The following is a 17,267-nucleotide window of genomic DNA, read 5'->3' on the forward strand; positions in this document are numbered from 1 at the left end:
GTCACAGAAGGTAGCTGCTGTTTTTTGGGGTTTTTTGTTTTTTTGGCAGCTAGCTGGTTGCTATTTTTAATTGTAAAAAATGCATAACAGAAAATTTACCTATTAACCATTTTGAAGCACACAGTTCAGTAGCGTTAAGTATATTCGTAGCGTTAAGTATATTTGCATCATTGTGCATCTAATCTCCAGGACTTTTTCATCTTCCCAAACTGAAACTCTGTGCCCATTAAACAATAACTCCCCATTTCTCCTGCCCCCAGCCCCTGGCAACCACCATACCACTTTCTGAGATGACAACTCTAGGTAGCTTAAATAAAAGGAATTATACAGTATTTGTCTTATTGTGACTGGCTTATTTCACTTAGCATATCTTCAAGGTTCATCCATGTTATAGCATATGTCAGAACTCCATTCCTTTTTAAGGCTGAATACTATTCCATTGTATCTATATCACACATTTTGTTTATCCACTCATCCCTTCTTGATGGATACTTGGGTTTCATCTACCTCTTGGCTATTGTGAATAACGGTGCTATGAACATGTGTGCAAACATCTCTTCAAGATCCTGCTTAGGTATATTCTTTTAGGTATATACCCAGAAGTGGAATTGCTGGGTCGTATGGCAATTCCATATTTAATTTTTTGAGGAACCACCACTGTTTTCCATAGTGGTTGCACCATTTTAATATTCCCTCCAATAGAGCATGAGGGTTCCAATTTTTCCACATCCTCCTCAACACATTTTCTGTGTTTTATTTTGGATAGTAGCCATCCTAATGGGTGTAAAGTGTTCTCTCATTGTGGTTTGACTTGCATTTCTGCTATTAGTAATGTTGAGCATCTTTTCATATGCTTGTCCATTTGTATATCATCTTTGGTGAAATGTCAAAATTTTCAAGTCCTTTGCCCATTTTTTAATTGGGTTCATTTTTTGAGTTGTGGGATTTCAAATTAACCTATTTTTTAATTGTGTTTTTTGAGTTTATATATTCTGATTATTGACCTCTTATCAGATATATGATTTGCAAATATTTTCTCCTATTCTATAAAGCTGCTTTTTCATTATGTTGGTTATGTCCTTTGATTCACAGATGTTTTTAATTTTGACATAGTTCAATTGTCTGTTTTTTTTTTTTCCTTTTTGTCTTTTTTCGTGACCGGCAATGGATCGCAACCCTCAGTGTCGCGCCCGTACCGGACCGGGACCGGCAACGGGATCGCAACCCTCGGTGTTGCTCCCACACCTCGCTCAGCCAGTGAGCGGCCGGTCTGTATGTGGGATCCGAACCCTCGGCAGGAGCGCTGCCGCGCTTCCCAAGCAGCGCACTGTAGCAGTGCGCCACCGGGCTGGCCCATCTGTTTTTACTTTTGTTCCTGTGCTGTTGGTGTCATATCCAGGGAGTCCTTGCCAAATCTAATGTCATAAAGGTTTTCCCCTATGTTTTTTCTAATAGCTTATAGTTTTAGGCCTTTGATCCATTTTGAGTTAATATTTGCACATGATGTAAGGTAAGGGGCTTCATTTTTTTTTTTTTCCTTTCTTTCTTTCTTTCTCCTATACATCTTTTTGGTAGGGCTTCTTCATTTTTAAGAACTATTGAACAGCTACTTCCAGCAAACTGATACAACTACTTTGGAGAAACATGGCAGTATCAACACTTTATCACCCCACAATTAAAATTCTAAGTATGTACATTAGAAAAACTTGTACATATGCATATGAACACTGCATTTTTAAATAATTATGAAAAATTAAAAACAATCTAAATGTCCATGTGGCAGAATTCGAAAGAATGCCCTCCCAAGATTCCTGTCCTGATTTTCAAATGCTAATCTAGGTACTGCTCTAAAGAGATTTTTAAGATGTAAAGTCCTAAGTGAGTTTACCTTACTTAATATTTAGATAAACCAATCAAGTGAGCCCTTTTTTTAAAAGCAGAGTTTCCTTCCTTAGTGGCAAATGAGGAAATCGGACAAATCAGAAACACAAAGGGGATTGCTTGGGTTGTAGATGGTGAGTACCACATGACAAGGCATGTGAGCTGAGAGAGGCCCCTAGCCAACAGCAAACAAGGACATGGGGCTATGGAGAATGCATATTAAAACTACAAGAACTGCATGAGCTTGACAGCAGATTCTTTCCTAGAGCCTCCTGATAAGAGCCCAATTTGTCCAACAGTCTGACCAACACCTTGATTTTGGCCTTCTGAGACCCTAAGCAGAAAACATAGCTGAGCCATGCCACATATCTGACCTACAGAACTGTGAGCTAATATATCTGTGTTACTTTAAGGTGCTATGTTCATGGTAATTTTTACACAGCAACAGAAAAATAATATAGTCCATAAACACAGCATGGGAAACAAGTGTTGTATACATGATGTTACTGTATGATATTATACTATTTGGTAGCTAAAACAAATGAATTTAATTTGTATGTATTAATATGGAAGGAATTAAAAAGTTTTGAGTAAAAAACAAAATCACAGTATGACATAAACAGTCTTATCACTCATACAATTTTGAGCTCCCAAACAATGCTATATATTGTTATGCATATTACTACATGCATTCTTATAAAATAGCAGTATAAAATTACGGAAGGATACACACTAATTTCATAAGAGTTATTTCCCTTTGGGAAGAGTGAAAACGAAAAAATAGGAATAGAATGAAGTACTAAGGGGACCTCAATTTTATCCGTAATTTTTTTTTTTTTTGGTGGATGGCCAGTATGGGAAACTGAACCTGTGACCTTGGGGTTATAAAGTTGTGCTCTAATCAACTGAGCTAACCTGCCAGCTCCCCCTTTTTTTTAATACCCCAAGATCATTGGGTATATCTGTAATGTTTTCTTTTTTCTCATTTAGTATATTAACATTTGTTAAGTCTGGGTAGTAGGTAAGCATTTGTTACATTACTAACAGTATTCTTCTATTTTTAAATACTACCCACGCTACTATAGATTTGTGATGCTATATATGCCAGATCTTCAAAATAACTGATAATTAATTTTATTAGGATTTTGCTAATGCATTTCAATTCTATATACCAAGAGAAATGAACTTATCTCATCTTTGCATTCTAATTACAGAAACCAGAATTAATTTTTTTGTTTTAAAATACATTTAATAAAAATAACTAATAGTTTTACATATTTTACAAGTGTAGAATATTTACAAATTCACTTCTACAGCATTTACTTAATATTTACCATTTTCCACCGTTTGCTTTTTGACTATTTCCTTCAGTAGTAAAANTGCTTTGTGCTACTTCCCTTTTCACAGACAATATTAAAAAGATGTTTACTAAAAAAGAGATTTTCTTTTTTTTTTTTTTGTCCTTTTTTGAGACCGGCCGCACCGCGCTCAGCCAGTGAGCGCTGTACGCGCACCAGTCATCCCTATATAGGATCCGAACCCACGGCGGGAGCACCGCTGCGCTCCCAGCGCCGCTCTCTCCCGAGTGCGCCACAGGCTCGGCCCAAAAGAGATTTTCTAAAATCAGTAATTTGAACTGCTTGAGTACATTCTTAAAACTGGCATTTTTTGTAAACCTTGAATGTGTGACAGTGGCAAATACAAAGTACTAGTACTGTTGGGAGCTAAGGTAGCAGCAGCCTTACCTACCATTGCTCTTGCACCTTAGACACATATATCAACACAGTGACAAAGGCAATTAGCATTGCATTACTATTATGAAAAGAGGTCTGACCTGTGGACCCCCTGAAAGAGTCTTGGGAATTCCAGGAGCCCATGGACCACACTTTGAGAACTGCTGCTGTAAGGGAATAGGTTTAAACAGCTGAATGTACAGCAAGCAATTCTCAGTCACAGAAGGTAGCTGCTGTTTTTTGGGGTTTTTTGTTTTTTTGGCAGCTAGCTGGTTGCTATTTTTAATTGTAAAAAATGCATAACAGAAAATTTATAGTCACAGAAGGTAGCTGCTGTTTTTTGGGGTTTTTTGGTTTTTTTGGCAGCTAGCTGGTTGCTATTTTTAATTGTAAAAAATGCATAACAGAAAATTTACCTATTAACCATTTTGAAGCACACAGTTCAGTAGCGTTAAGTATATTCGTAGCGTTAAGTATATTTGCATCATTGTGCATCTAATCTCCAGGACTTTTTCATCTTCCCAAACTGAAACTCTGTGCCCATTAAACAATAACTCCCCATTTCTCCTGCCCCCAGCCCCTGGCAACCACCATACCACTTTCTGAGATGACAACTCTAGGTAGCTTAAATAAAAGGAATTATACAGTATTTGTCTTATTGTGACTGGCTTATTTCACTTAGCATATCTTCAAGGTTCATCCATGTTATAGCATATGTCAGAACTCCATTCCTTTTTAAGGCTGAATACTATTCCATTGTATCTATATCACACATTTTGTTTATCCACTCATCCCTTCTTGATGGATACTTGGGTTTCATCTACCTCTTGGCTATTGTGAATAACGGTGCTATGAACATGTGTGCAAACATCTCTTCAAGATCCTGCTTAGGTATATTCTTTTAGGTATATACCCAGAAGTGGAATTGCTGGGTCGTATGGCAATTCCATATTTAATTTTTTGAGGAACCACCACTGTTTTCCATAGTGGTTGCACCATTTTAATATTCCCTCCAATAGAGCATGAGGGTTCCAATTTTTCCACATCCTCCTCAACACATTTTCTGTGTTTTATTTTGGATAGTAGCCATCCTAATGGGTGTAAAGTGTTCTCTCATTGTGGTTTGACTTGCATTTCTGCTATTAGTAATGTTGAGCATCTTTTCATATGCTTGTCCATTTGTATATCATCTTTGGTGAAATGTCAAAATTTTCAAGTCCTTTGCCCATTTTTTAATTGGGTTCATTTTTTGAGTTGTGGGATTTCAAATTAACCTATTTTTTAATTGTGTTTTTTGAGTTTATATATTCTGATTATTGACCTCTTATCAGATATATGATTTGCAAATATTTTCTCCTATTCTATAAAGCTGCTTTTTCATTATGTTGGTTATGTCCTTTGATTCACAGATGTTTTTAATTTTGACATAGTTCAATTGTCTGTTTTTTTTTTTTCCTTTTTGTCTTTTTTCGTGACCGGCAACCACTGTCCACTGTTTTCTGTAACTAAAAAATTAGCTTCTTGGGCAGTCCTCCTAGAAAACAAACAAAATAGGTTGTTCACATTTTATAGTGATTTTAACAAGTCAGTGCATTCCAATAACATTATTTTACTGACTTAGATTTTCCAATAGCACTTGTGAAACATTAAGCGTATAGTGTATGGTGGGGATTTATGAAGGGAAGGTACAGGCTGATGATAGTTCCCATAACTCTGAGGTATACACAAAAGTTCCTTAAATACTCCCAATGAAAACAAATATAGCTAAAAAAACGCATTTTACCTATTTTATGCAATTTAAATTTATAAAGTAAATAGCTCATAAACATTCTTAGCTGCCCTTCAGTCACTAGTTATACATAAGCTTTGGAGTTTTCTTAATTCATTTCATTTCATATAAAAATCAGAATTTTACCTTGTTCTAAGGTCTCTGTTCTTTTCCGTTTTGTTGCCCCAGCTGGATTTGACTGCTCCTTTAAGGTTTCCAATGGACAGTTTGGTCTCGGCAGCTGACTTCCAGGTGTTGGCGCTGGCCGATTACTGAAATACTTAGTTTTCAAAGCCTTTTAAAAGAAATCAAAGAAAGTAAGGTTTTAAGGGAGTATCTAAACTATGTGAAGTAAAAATACTAAGTGAACACCAGCACTCCCAAAACAAAAATTAACATTAAGTATTTGGACATGCAAATTACTACAAATAAACATCTAGGATCCTAAGCTTGGCTGATAATTCTATTATTATAAGAAAAAGACTCCCTTGTAATCTGTACACAATTAAACAGCCTATACTAATTATGAACTATACCTAGAAAGATACTGTACATGTCAGTTCACTACACATGAGCTCTATAGTTCAAAATGCAGAGAAAATACTTTAAAATAACTTAAAAATAACTTCCAAATTCATCTGTCACAACATCTACACATACTGAAGTTCCAAGTCATGTAAATATATATTCTTAAAAATAAGTCTTTTAAAAGAGTGCAATAGATTAGAACCTGGATTACAATTCAAACCACCAAAATAACCTAATCTTACTTGAAAGGGCCTGCCCAAGGTTATTTCTATTAACCACCAATCCGATATTCTCTAATATGGTATTTTCTTAACTTGGGCCCCCAATTCCAATAATAGTTTTATTCTAAATGACAAGCTTGTCAAGTCATACTTATCTATTTACATCATCAAAACAGTATGTCTAGGGGCCGGCCCGTGCTCACTTGGGAGAGTCTGATAACACCAAGGCCACAGGTTCAGATCCCTATATAGGGATGGCCAGTTAGCTCACTTGGGAGAGTGTGGTGCTGACAACACCAAGTCAAGGGTTAAGGTTCCCTTACTGTTCATCTTTTAAAAAAAAGTACTGTCTAACAGCCACAATAACTTAGAATAATCCTCTTAGGAAAAAAAAGAAATCCATATAAACTTTTTCAATCTTTTCCCCCCATAACATTATATTATTTACAGTAATGATTTAGAGATTCCTTATCTCAACAGTTGCATCTCTAAAGTATTACAGTTATGTGCTGCATAACGTTTCAAAGATGAACCACATATAGGATGGTTGGAGCAATAGGCTATACAATATAGACTGGGTGTGTAGTAGGCTATACCATCTAAGTTTGTATAAGTACACTCTATGATGTTTGCACAACAATGAAAGTGCCCAATGACACATTTTCCAGAACATATCCCCAGCATTAAGTGACACATGACTGTACTTCCAAATCATAGCAGTTTCATAAGGAAATTAAATTCTGGACTACATAGAGATCTAAAAAAGTACCTCATTCCAACTTTAATACAGACATCCATGAGATAAAACCCATTTAAAAATATTCATTCAATCAAAATACAACCCAAATATGTTATCACAAGTAGTATTTTCCTATAAGTTTTAAGTTACACTATCAATAAAAACAACTTTCTAGATAATTTAACATAGTCTCAAGTTTCTTATGATGGAAATAATATGTATGTAAGTATGGATGAAAAGGCAAAAATAAATTTACTTATTTCAAATTGGTAGAGTAATTCTAATGGTAAATATCCAGCATGCATACAATCACGTAGTGTGTACTGCTAAAAGGGAAAGGCGTATAAAAGTAAATGCATTAAACAATGATTTTGTAGTTGTGTAAAAAATCTAAGGGAGGGAAAATCTACTTAGTACCCATGAAATACTGTGCATTAATGTGTTTCATTAGATATGAAGACTTGTGACATTTCATCTTAATTTCTCCCATCATTAGGTCAAATCATTGTACTATTGTATTTTTGCCCTGCCCTGCCCCAATTAGGTGCTTGTAACTCTTTTTTTGCGTTTTTGTTTTAAAACAAAAAAAATGTTTTTTATCAGATCTATAGGTCTTGTATTTTGAATGACATTTCTCCTTTTTTTTTTTTTAAAAAAGATGACTGGTAAGGGGATCTTAACCCTTAATTGGTATTGTCAGCACCACGCTCTCCCAAGTGAGCTAACCGGCCATCCCTATATAGGGATCTGAACCTGTGGCCTTGGTGTTATCAGCACCACACTCTCCCAGTGAGCCACAGACCAGCTCTTTTCCCTTCTAACAGCAGATATTCGTGTTCTTCCAAATTTTTCTTGAGTTTGATTCTTATTTTCTTTAAACTGTCAGTCTCATTTATTTTATATAGAATGTCTTTCAATCTCGTTAAGCACACAATTGTATCTGACTATATATACCATTTTCTTCCCATTACCACTTTCTGACTGCATATTTGAATTATATTTTATGGGAGAAAAAAAATCCCAAAGAAACCACTTTCAGCATTAGGCTTGTCACAATATTAAATTAATACATAAGAGTTCAACTGAAAAATATGTTTCTTAACAAATACAAAAACCTTGGTTTTTTTCTAAGTAAACTACTTAAAAGACAATTATATGAAATAGATATGTATTTATATGTTCCCAAACAACTGTAAGCTCTATAGTTGTATGTGCATATGATATAATTTAATACCAGTCTGAACAATGTTTGTAGATTGGAGAAAACATATATATTCCTCAAAACAAACAAAAACACATCTTTCCGGTATTTAAAGAATTTAGGTAATTTTATGAAATTCTATTTTCCTTATCAATGCTACAGTTAAGAAATTTCCTAATATAAGTAAATATATTTCCTAATATAAAGAAAATATACTAAGGAGTTCAGTATTTTCTAACATAAAGAAAATATACTAATATTTCCTAATGTATTTATATAAAGATATATTTCCTAATATAAAGAAAATATACTAAGATACCTGTGTGGCCGTAATTCGAGTACATGGATTAAATAAGAAGAAGCCTTGTATAAGTTCTAGCAAGTCATCTCCTGCTGCACTGAAGATGTGTTGCAATGGGATTCCAGGGAAACTCTTAAACGTCACATAATCTGGAAGGCTACACATGTCCTGTAAAAATATTTTTATAATTCAAATTTAAGTAAAGGATTGAAAGGCAAATAGATCTCAAATGAAGAAATAAAACTCATATTTGCAGGTGATATGATGGCGTATGCAGAAAATCTCAAGAAAACTATAAAAAATTCCCAGAACTAGTGAGTAAAGCAAGGCTACAGGATATAAGATAAACAAAATAATCAACTGTAGTTCTATATACTAGCAATGAACATGCGGATGCTGAAATTAAAAACACAATAACATTTATAATCACCAAAAAAGAACAATGAAATACTTAGGTGAAAAATGTAACAAAACGTGCAGGTTCATATACTAAAAGCTACACAGTGCTGATGAAATAAATCAAAGATACACACCACGTTTAGGTATTGGAAGACATTACAAGTAAGGATGTTGATTCTCCTCAAATCAATATGCAGGTTTAAGGGAATTTTTAATCAAAATCCTGGCAAAATTATTGTAGATACTGACCGATCATTATAAAGTTTACATAGAATGGCAAAGGACTAGAGTAGCTAAAACAATTTTGAAAAAGAAAATAAAGTGGGAAGAATCCTTCTTCCTAGATAGACAGATCAATGGAACACAACAGAGGACCCAGAAATCCACACAATGCCCAAAGCATTTTTTTTTAAAGATGACCAGTAAGGGGATCTTTTATTTATTTATTTTTTTAAAAAAGATGACCGGTAAGGGGATCTTAACCCTTGACTTGGTGTTGTCAGCACCATGCTCACCCAGTGAGCGAACCGGCCATCCCTATATGGGATCCGAACCCGGGGCCTTGGCGTTATCAGCACCACACTCTCCCGAGTGAGCCACGGGCCGGCCCGTAAGGGGATCTTAACCCTTTACTTGGTGTTGTCAGCACTATGCTCTCCCAAGTGAGCTAACTGGCCATCCCTACACAGGGATCCGAACCTGTGGCCTTGGTGTTATCAGCACCACACTCTCCCAAGTGAGCCGTGGGCCAGCCCTTGCCCAAAGCATTTCTGAAAAAGGTACAAAAGCAATTCAATGGAGAGATGGTCTGTTCAACATATGGTGCTGGAGCAGTTGGACATAAACAGGCAAAAAATTATACCTTGCCCTAAGTCTCACACATCATAAAAAAATGAACTCTAAATGAATCCTGGATTTAAATTAAATAAATTATGAAATTTTTAGAAAAAAAAATACAAGAAAAGTCAGGAAAATCTTCAGATGGGTAAAAGGGTTCTTATACAGATGGCAAATAAGTGAGCTATCACTATGCATCCATCAGAATGCCTAAAATAAAAAAAGTGACAATACCAAATGCTGGTGAGGATTCAGAGAAACTGAATCACTCATTTATTGCTGGTGGGAATGTAAAATGGTATAGCTGCTCTGAAAAAGTTTGGTAGTTTATTTAAAAAATAAACATATAATTACCATATGACTTAGAAACTGAATTCCTGTGCATTTATCTCAGAAAAATAAAGACTTATTTTTACACAAAAACTTGTACATGAATTTTTTTTTTTTTTTTTTTTTTTAATAAAGATGACTGGTAAGGGGATCTTAACCCTTGGCTTGGTGTCGTCAGCACCACGCTCAGCCAGTGAGTGAACCAGCCTTCCCTATATAGGATCCGAACCCATGGCCTTGGTGTTATCAGCACCGCACTCTCCTGAGTGAGCCACAGGCCAGCCCTCATGAATTTTATTTTAATGGAACACTTCATGAACTTGTGTGTCGTCCTTGCACAGGGGCCATGCTGATCTTGTCTATATTTTTCCAATTTTAGTATATGTGCTGCCAAAGAGAGCACTGTACACGAACGTTTATAGCAGCTTTGTTTATAACAGCCCCAAACTAGAAACACCACAGATGTCCTCTAATAGGTGAATGATTAAACAAACTGTGGTATTTTCATACCACACTCAGCAGTTAAAAAAAAAAAAAAATCAACTATTGACATGCAACAACCTGGATGAATCTCCAGAGAATTATGCTGCGTATGAAAAAAGTCAATCCCAAAAGGTTATACAGTTGTCTCTCTTTATCCATGGGTTCTGGATCCCTGGGTTCAACCAACCTAGAATCAAAAATGTAGCCAGGCCTACAATGTTTGCATATGTACTGAATGTGTATAGACTTTTTTTTCTTGTTATTATTCCCTAAACAATACAACTTTTTACATAGCATTTATATTGCTTATAAGTAATCTAGAAATGATTCAAAGTATACAGGAGGACGTGTGTAGGTTATATGCAAATACTATGTCATTTAATATCAGGGACTTGAACAACTATGGATTTTGGTATCTGTAGGGATGGGAGGAGTGTCCTGGAACCAATCTCCTGCAGATAATGAGAGATGACTGTATATCGTGTGAGTCCGTTCATATAACATTCTTGAAATGACAAAATTACAGAAATGGAGACCACATTAGTAAATGTAAGGGGTTAAGGAGGAAGAGGGAGGAAAGTAGGTGCAGCTATAAAAGGGTAGCATGAGGGATTCTTGTGATGATAATCTGCAGTTTGACTGTAACATCCTGGTGTGAGGTACTAGTTTTGCAAGATGTTACCATTAGGGGAAGCTAAGTAAAGGGCACATGAAGTATCTCTGTATTATTTCCTACAACTGCACATAAATCTATAATAATCTTTAAAAAAAAGTTTAATTAAAAAAAGTCAGTAAGCAATTACCATTCAGAAAATCATATTAGGGCCGAGCCCGTGTCGCACTCAGGAGAGTGCGGCGCTGGGAGCGCAGCAGCGCTCCCACCGCGGGTTCGGATCCTGTATAGGGATGACAGGTGCACTCACAGCGCTCACTGGCTGAGCACGGTGCAGCCGGTCTCAAAAAGGACAAAAAAGAAAAGAAAAGAAAAGAAAATCATATTAAAGGTAAAATTACAGAACAAATATTATGAACAAGGACTCTGGAGTCAGACAGAACCAGACTGCAGTGCTAGATCTGACACTGTGCAGCCTTAGGTAAGTTACTTAATCTCACTAAGTCTCAGCTGTCTCATTTGTAAGGTTGTTGGGATGATTAATTATAAGATAATTTACGAAAAGCCCACTACGAATGGCATATAGTAAATGTTCAATAAATAATAGCTATTTGGGCATGTTTTACAATTAGAACCAGGCTGGCCGGTTAGCTCAGTTGGGTAGAGCACAGTCTTATAACTCCATGGTCAAAGGTTTGCTTGCTGGTACCGGCCAGCCAACAACAACAAAATACAATTAGAATCTACAGCAAACTGGGCTGGCCTGTGGCTCACTCAGGAGAGCGTGGTGCTGATAACACCAAGGCCAAGGGTTCAGATCCCATATAGGGATGGCCAGTTAGCTAACTGGCTGAGCGTGGTGCTGACAACACCAAGTCAAGGGTTAAGATCCCCTTACCGGTTATCTTTTTTTTTTAAAAAAAAAAGATAAGCGGTAAGGGGATCTTAACCCTTGACTTGGTGTTACCAGCGCCACGCTCAGCCAGTTAGCTAACTGGCTGAGCGTGGTGCTGACAACACCAAGTCAAGGGTTAAGATCCCCTTACCGGTTATCTTTTTTTTTTTAAAAAAAAGAAAGAAAAAAAAGAATCGATAGCAAACTTCCAATTAAGAAGTTGAGAAAGTAACAGCACAAAAAACCCTCCTCAGACATTGATTCCAGCTTCAGATAATTTTGTTACAGTTTTAACCAGAAGATAAAAAGCCTGATTGAAATCTCTTTTCTAGTATTTATTTATTCCTCAGGAGGTAGGGCTGCAACAGGAAGAAAATTCAAAAGATCTATAATTTTAAGAATGAATAAGTGAGACTATATTACTGAATTGCAATATTAACAACTTAAATTGCTACAAACTTTACCACGGATTTAATATTTCTTTTTTGAAAATAATGCAATGGATAAAATAATCATAATACTGAAACACCTTAACTGTGTTGGTGAAAATACTATAAATATACCTAAATCCATCAAGAAGACATTGGTTAATTAATTCATTGGTTTTAACAGCTGAGTAATATTCTACAGCTGTTAAAACGGAAAAGGTCATTCCATAGCATGTTTGATTTAAAAAAAAAAAAGAAAAACAAAAACAAAAACAGGAAAAGGTCAGTGATATGTATTAAGTAAAAAGAGCAAACTGGTCACACACACACAAAATACAGTGTCATCCAATTATTGTTAAAGAACAAAAGAAAACCCTTCGTGTACATATGTGTTTATGTGTGTACACTCACAGCATGGTTTCACACCAAACTGTTAATAGTGATTGCTCTTGGGATGGGATTATTGGGATGAGGGAAGGGGCTATATGTATACATGTAGTAGGATGGTATGTCATAATTTTAACTTTTTGCTTTATATATTTGTCATTTGAAATTTTGTAATGAGTATATACTAAAAATAAAGAAAGTAATGAAATTTCTTTAATATTCTCATGACAATATTATATAAAGCATAAAACAATTAAATAACTTTATAGAATCCTAACTAAATTTAAAAGAAAATGCATAAAGGCTTACAGGCCACTGTTCCTCAGTTGGTGTGCCCAAAGTTTCAAATATTCTTGTTAGCTGATCAAGGTCTGAATCTCCTGGCAAAAAAGGAACCTGAAAGAAAAGTAAGAGGCAGCCATTTCAAGGTGGTTTGTGATAGTTGTTATACAGATAATAGTATAAATTTAATAAGAAAAACTTTAAAACTGTAACAAATATTAAAAACTTAGTCTGAGGTATACTGCATGTGTCATTAGATCCTGCCACTGCTAACCAAGTAAACAGCACTTTTACTACCCATTTTACTCACTCTACAAATGTTTAATGAGCATTTCCCATTTAACAGGCACTGTACTTAAGCCCTATTCATTAAATGAGGGGCCAGTTATCTCACTAGGTAGAGCGTGGTGCTGATAACATCAAGGTCAAGGGTTTGGATCCCCAAACTGGCCAGCAGCCAAAAGCGAAACAAGGAACAAGACATTCCCTCCCCTCCCCTGGGGTGGAGGTGGTGAACACTACAGATATATACATCTATGTACAACATGGTATGTTAAGTGAGAGTACAGGGTCCTAGATCACACAACACCTAACCTACTCTAGATGGGTCAGGGAAGGCCTCCTAGAGGAAGTGGCATGAAAGGTGACGGATGAATAGGAGTTAGCCAGAGGAAAGTTTAAGATGGAAAAAAAAATATCTAGCTAAAAGGCAGGCACAAAGGCTGGGTGGGAGAAAAGAGAACATACCTATATTCCAATCATATTTAAACAATTTTTTAGCAAATTCTTTGAATAGGTGTACTGGTAAACTTTGAATTACAAGTTAAAAATTAGTGAGCTGTTAAGAAATGACCAAAATCCCTACTACCCATAAATATTATTTTGCAATTCATTTTCAGACATCTATGTAAATATATGGAAGGGAAAAAAGTTTTCTGTACTCTGTGAATAACAATGGCCTTTAGCATGATTAAGGGCCTTGGAAAAGTTTACAGACTCACTGGGAAGACATGAGATTAAGTACCAACATTTTTACTATTGTGGATTCCTTCGAGGAAAAAACAAATGAACCAAAAACGAACAACCCCAGCCAATTATCAACTTACTGCTTTTCAGTTCCAAATTCACCTTTTTTGCCTTCTCTGTGAAAATGGATCTGGGCTAAATATTTTTCCTTTGTCAACAGGCACTGAAGCTTTGTCAGCAGAGGATGTTGGAGAGACAGACACTACCGGAAGGAAAGGGTTTTGCTTTCTGATTCCAGTTTGCTTGCTCAGCCAACTCCTACAGCACTCTAAGTTTCTCTAGCACCAGGCTTCTTTCTGCAGCCTGGGCTGAATGGGCAGTTTCTCCAGTGCTTATCTCCAGCAGTGTGTGGAGGCCAGCAGCTCCCTCATGTCCCCCACCTGCAGTTTTCTAGCAGAGTGCCTCCTGATAGACCTCTCCCTAAACAGCTTTCCTAAGCACCCTAGAGCATAAATTTCTAGCATGTTCCAGAAGGCAGACTTATAGCAAATTCCACCAGCACAGATCCACAGCACCCTCTCTACCATTCAGTGAGCCACATCTGCCCTCTTCAACAAGGACTAGATCTCAGCCTTGGGGGTAGTGGTGGGTGCTCCTTATATCTACAATTCCTATATGCATTAGTGTTCTCTTTATTTCTTATTAGTCAATTCATTACTCCAATCTCCTGTTATAAATGACAATTCTTGGGCCGACCCGGTGGCACACTGCTACAGTGCGCCGCTTGGGAAGCGCAACAGCGCTCCCGCCAAGGGTTCGGATCCCACATACAGACCGGCCGCTCACTGGCCGAGCGAGGGGCGGGAGCAACACCGAGGGTTGCGATCCCGTTGCCGGTCCCGGTCCAGTACGGGCGCGACACTGAAGGTTGCGATCCGTTGCCGGACACGGAAAAAGAAAAAAAAAAAAAAATAAAGGTACCTTTATTTTTTTTTTTTTTTGTTTTTTTGATTGTTCTGTTTGTTGTTTTATCGAGTTTCATGTGTTAATTTAAGGCAAATAAAACATTAAAAAGGGGGGGCCGGCCCGGTGGCGCACTGCTACAGGGCGCCGCTTGGGAAGGGGGGAGGCGCTCCCGCCGAGGGTTCGGATCCCACATACAGACCGGCCGCTCACTGGCCGAGCGAGGGGCGGGAGCAACACCGAGGGTTGCGATCCCGTTGCCGGTCCCGGTCCAGTACGGGCGCGACACTGAAGGTTGCGATCCGTTGCCGGACACGGAAAAAGAAAAAAAAAAAAAAATAAAGGTACCTTTATTTTTTTTTTTTTTTGTTTTTTTGATTGTTCTGTTTGTTGTTTTATCGAGTTTCATGTGTTAATTTAAGGCAAATAAAACATTAAAAAGGGGGGGCCGGCCCGGTGGCGCACTGCTACAGGGCGCCGCTTGGGAAGGGGGGAGGCGCTCCCGCCGAGGGTTCGGATCCCACATACAGACCGGCCGCTCACTGGCCGAGCGAGGGGCGGGAGCAACACCGAGGGTTGCGATCCCGTTGCCGGTCCCGGTCCAGTACGGGCGCGACACTGAAGGTTGCGATCCGTTGCCGGACACGGAAAAAGAAAAAAAAAAAAAAATAAAGGTACCTTTATTTTTTTTTTTTTTTGTTTTTTTGATTGTTCTGTTTGTTGTTTTATCGAGTTTCATGTGTTAATTTAAGGCAAATAAAACATTAAAAAGGGGGGGCCGGCCCGGTGGCGCACTGCTACAGGGCGCCGCTTGGGAAGGGGGGAGGCGCTCCCGCCGAGGGTTCGGATCCCACATACAGACCGGCCGCTCACTGGCCGAGCGAGGGGCGGGAGCAACACCGAGGGTTGCGATCCCGTTGCCGGTCCCGGTCCAGTACGGGCGCGACACTGAAGGTTGCGATCCGTTGCCGGACACGGAAAAAGAAAAAAAAAAAAAAATAAAGGTACCTTTATTTTTTTTTTTTTTTGTTTTTTTCCGGGTCCGGCAACGGATCGCAACCCCCCGTGTCGCCCCCGTACCGGACCGGGACCGGCAACGGGATCGCAACCCTCGGTGTTGCTCCCGCCCCTCGCTCAGCCAGTGAGCGGGAACCGGTCTGTATGTGGGATCCGAACCCTCGGCGGGAGCGCCTCCACGCTTCCCAAGCGGCGCACTAGCGCAGTGCGCCACCGGGCCGGCCCCATGTTTTTAATGTTTTATTTGCCTTAAATTAACACATGAACCTCGTTAAAACACTAAATAGAACTATCGTAAAAGTATTATTAAAGTACTAAATAGAACTAATCAAAAACTATCTTTTGACCCATCACCTCCATCTCATTTATATTATCTATGTAATTTTTGTTCAGTGCAGAGCCAATATTAAGATGAGTTTCTGTTCCTGTATAACAATTTGGTTTTCCTAGAGGTAATGGTTTCCTAGTTTTCTTCTACAACTCTTCATGCCCCCTCTTTGGCAACTCTATTTGGACATATAAGGCTAAGAGTCCAGTTACTCAGTGTCATTCTCTATACGTTCAAATTTATCATAATCCATCAGTTCCTTTTTAGTTTTTTCTGAAGACCATCCCTATCGAAGCCCTTATCCCACCTGCTCTAATCTGCACTAGCTACTCTGTAGGCCTGATACATACTTATTTTCTCAGAACTTCCCTTCACTACTAAACGGGGAATTCTATTCACCTCTTTCCTGTGTTCAATCTCATGTTCTCTGGATCCTATATCTTTCTCTTGGTTTATTCTCATGTTACAGTAGCGCACATCTTCCAGTAAGTTCCTAAGGAAGGAACTAACGTAAATTTTTTTTTTTTTTTAAAAGATGACCGGTAACGGGATCTTAACCCTTGACTTGGGTGTTATCAGCACCATGCTCTCCCAAGTAAACTAACCCGCCATTGCTATACAGGGATCCGAACCCGTGGCCTTGGTATTATCAGCACCACGCTCTCCCAAGTGAGCCACGGGCAGGCCCTGGATGTGAATTTTTTATGTAATAAATTGTATTTATTCTCACAGCTAACTGAAAATGTGAATGGGCATAGAATTCTAGGTTGAAAATCATTTTCCCTCACAATATGAAGTTAAATCTTCCAGGTTCCAGGGGCTGGCCCGTGGCTCACTTGGGAGAGTGTGGTGCTGATAACACCAAGGCCACGGGTTGAGATACCCTTACAGGTCATGTTCTGGAAGAAAAAAAAAAAATGTCTTCCAGGTTCTTTTTTTTTTTCGTGACCGGCAACGGATCGCAACC

General features: G+C 38.0%; 1 protein-coding gene across 1 annotated transcript in view; it reads right to left on the reverse strand.

The window, feature by feature from the left end:
* Positions 1 to 2,999: 2,999 nt before the first annotated feature.
* The window catches only part of CDK7 (cyclin-dependent kinase 7), a 36,030-nt gene continuing 21,762 nt past the window's right edge, over positions 3,000 to 17,267 (reverse strand). The window contains exons 10-14 of the mRNA XM_008587178.1: positions 13,054 to 13,140; positions 8,391 to 8,540; positions 5,530 to 5,677; positions 5,098 to 5,148; positions 3,000 to 3,260 (exon numbers count right to left, since the gene is read on the reverse strand). Of these exons, the coding sequence (XP_008585400.1) occupies positions 5,120 to 5,148; positions 5,530 to 5,677; positions 8,391 to 8,540; positions 13,054 to 13,140 (414 nt within the window). The 3' untranslated portion in view covers positions 3,000 to 3,260; positions 5,098 to 5,119. The remainder of the gene's footprint in view (positions 3,261 to 5,097; positions 5,149 to 5,529; positions 5,678 to 8,390; positions 8,541 to 13,053; positions 13,141 to 17,267) is intronic.

This window comes from Galeopterus variegatus, unplaced genomic scaffold, assembly GCF_000696425.1.
Source record: "Galeopterus variegatus unplaced genomic scaffold, G_variegatus-3.0.2 Scaffold4268, whole genome shotgun sequence".
Classification (NCBI taxonomy): Eukaryota; Metazoa; Chordata; class Mammalia; order Dermoptera; family Cynocephalidae; genus Galeopterus; species Galeopterus variegatus.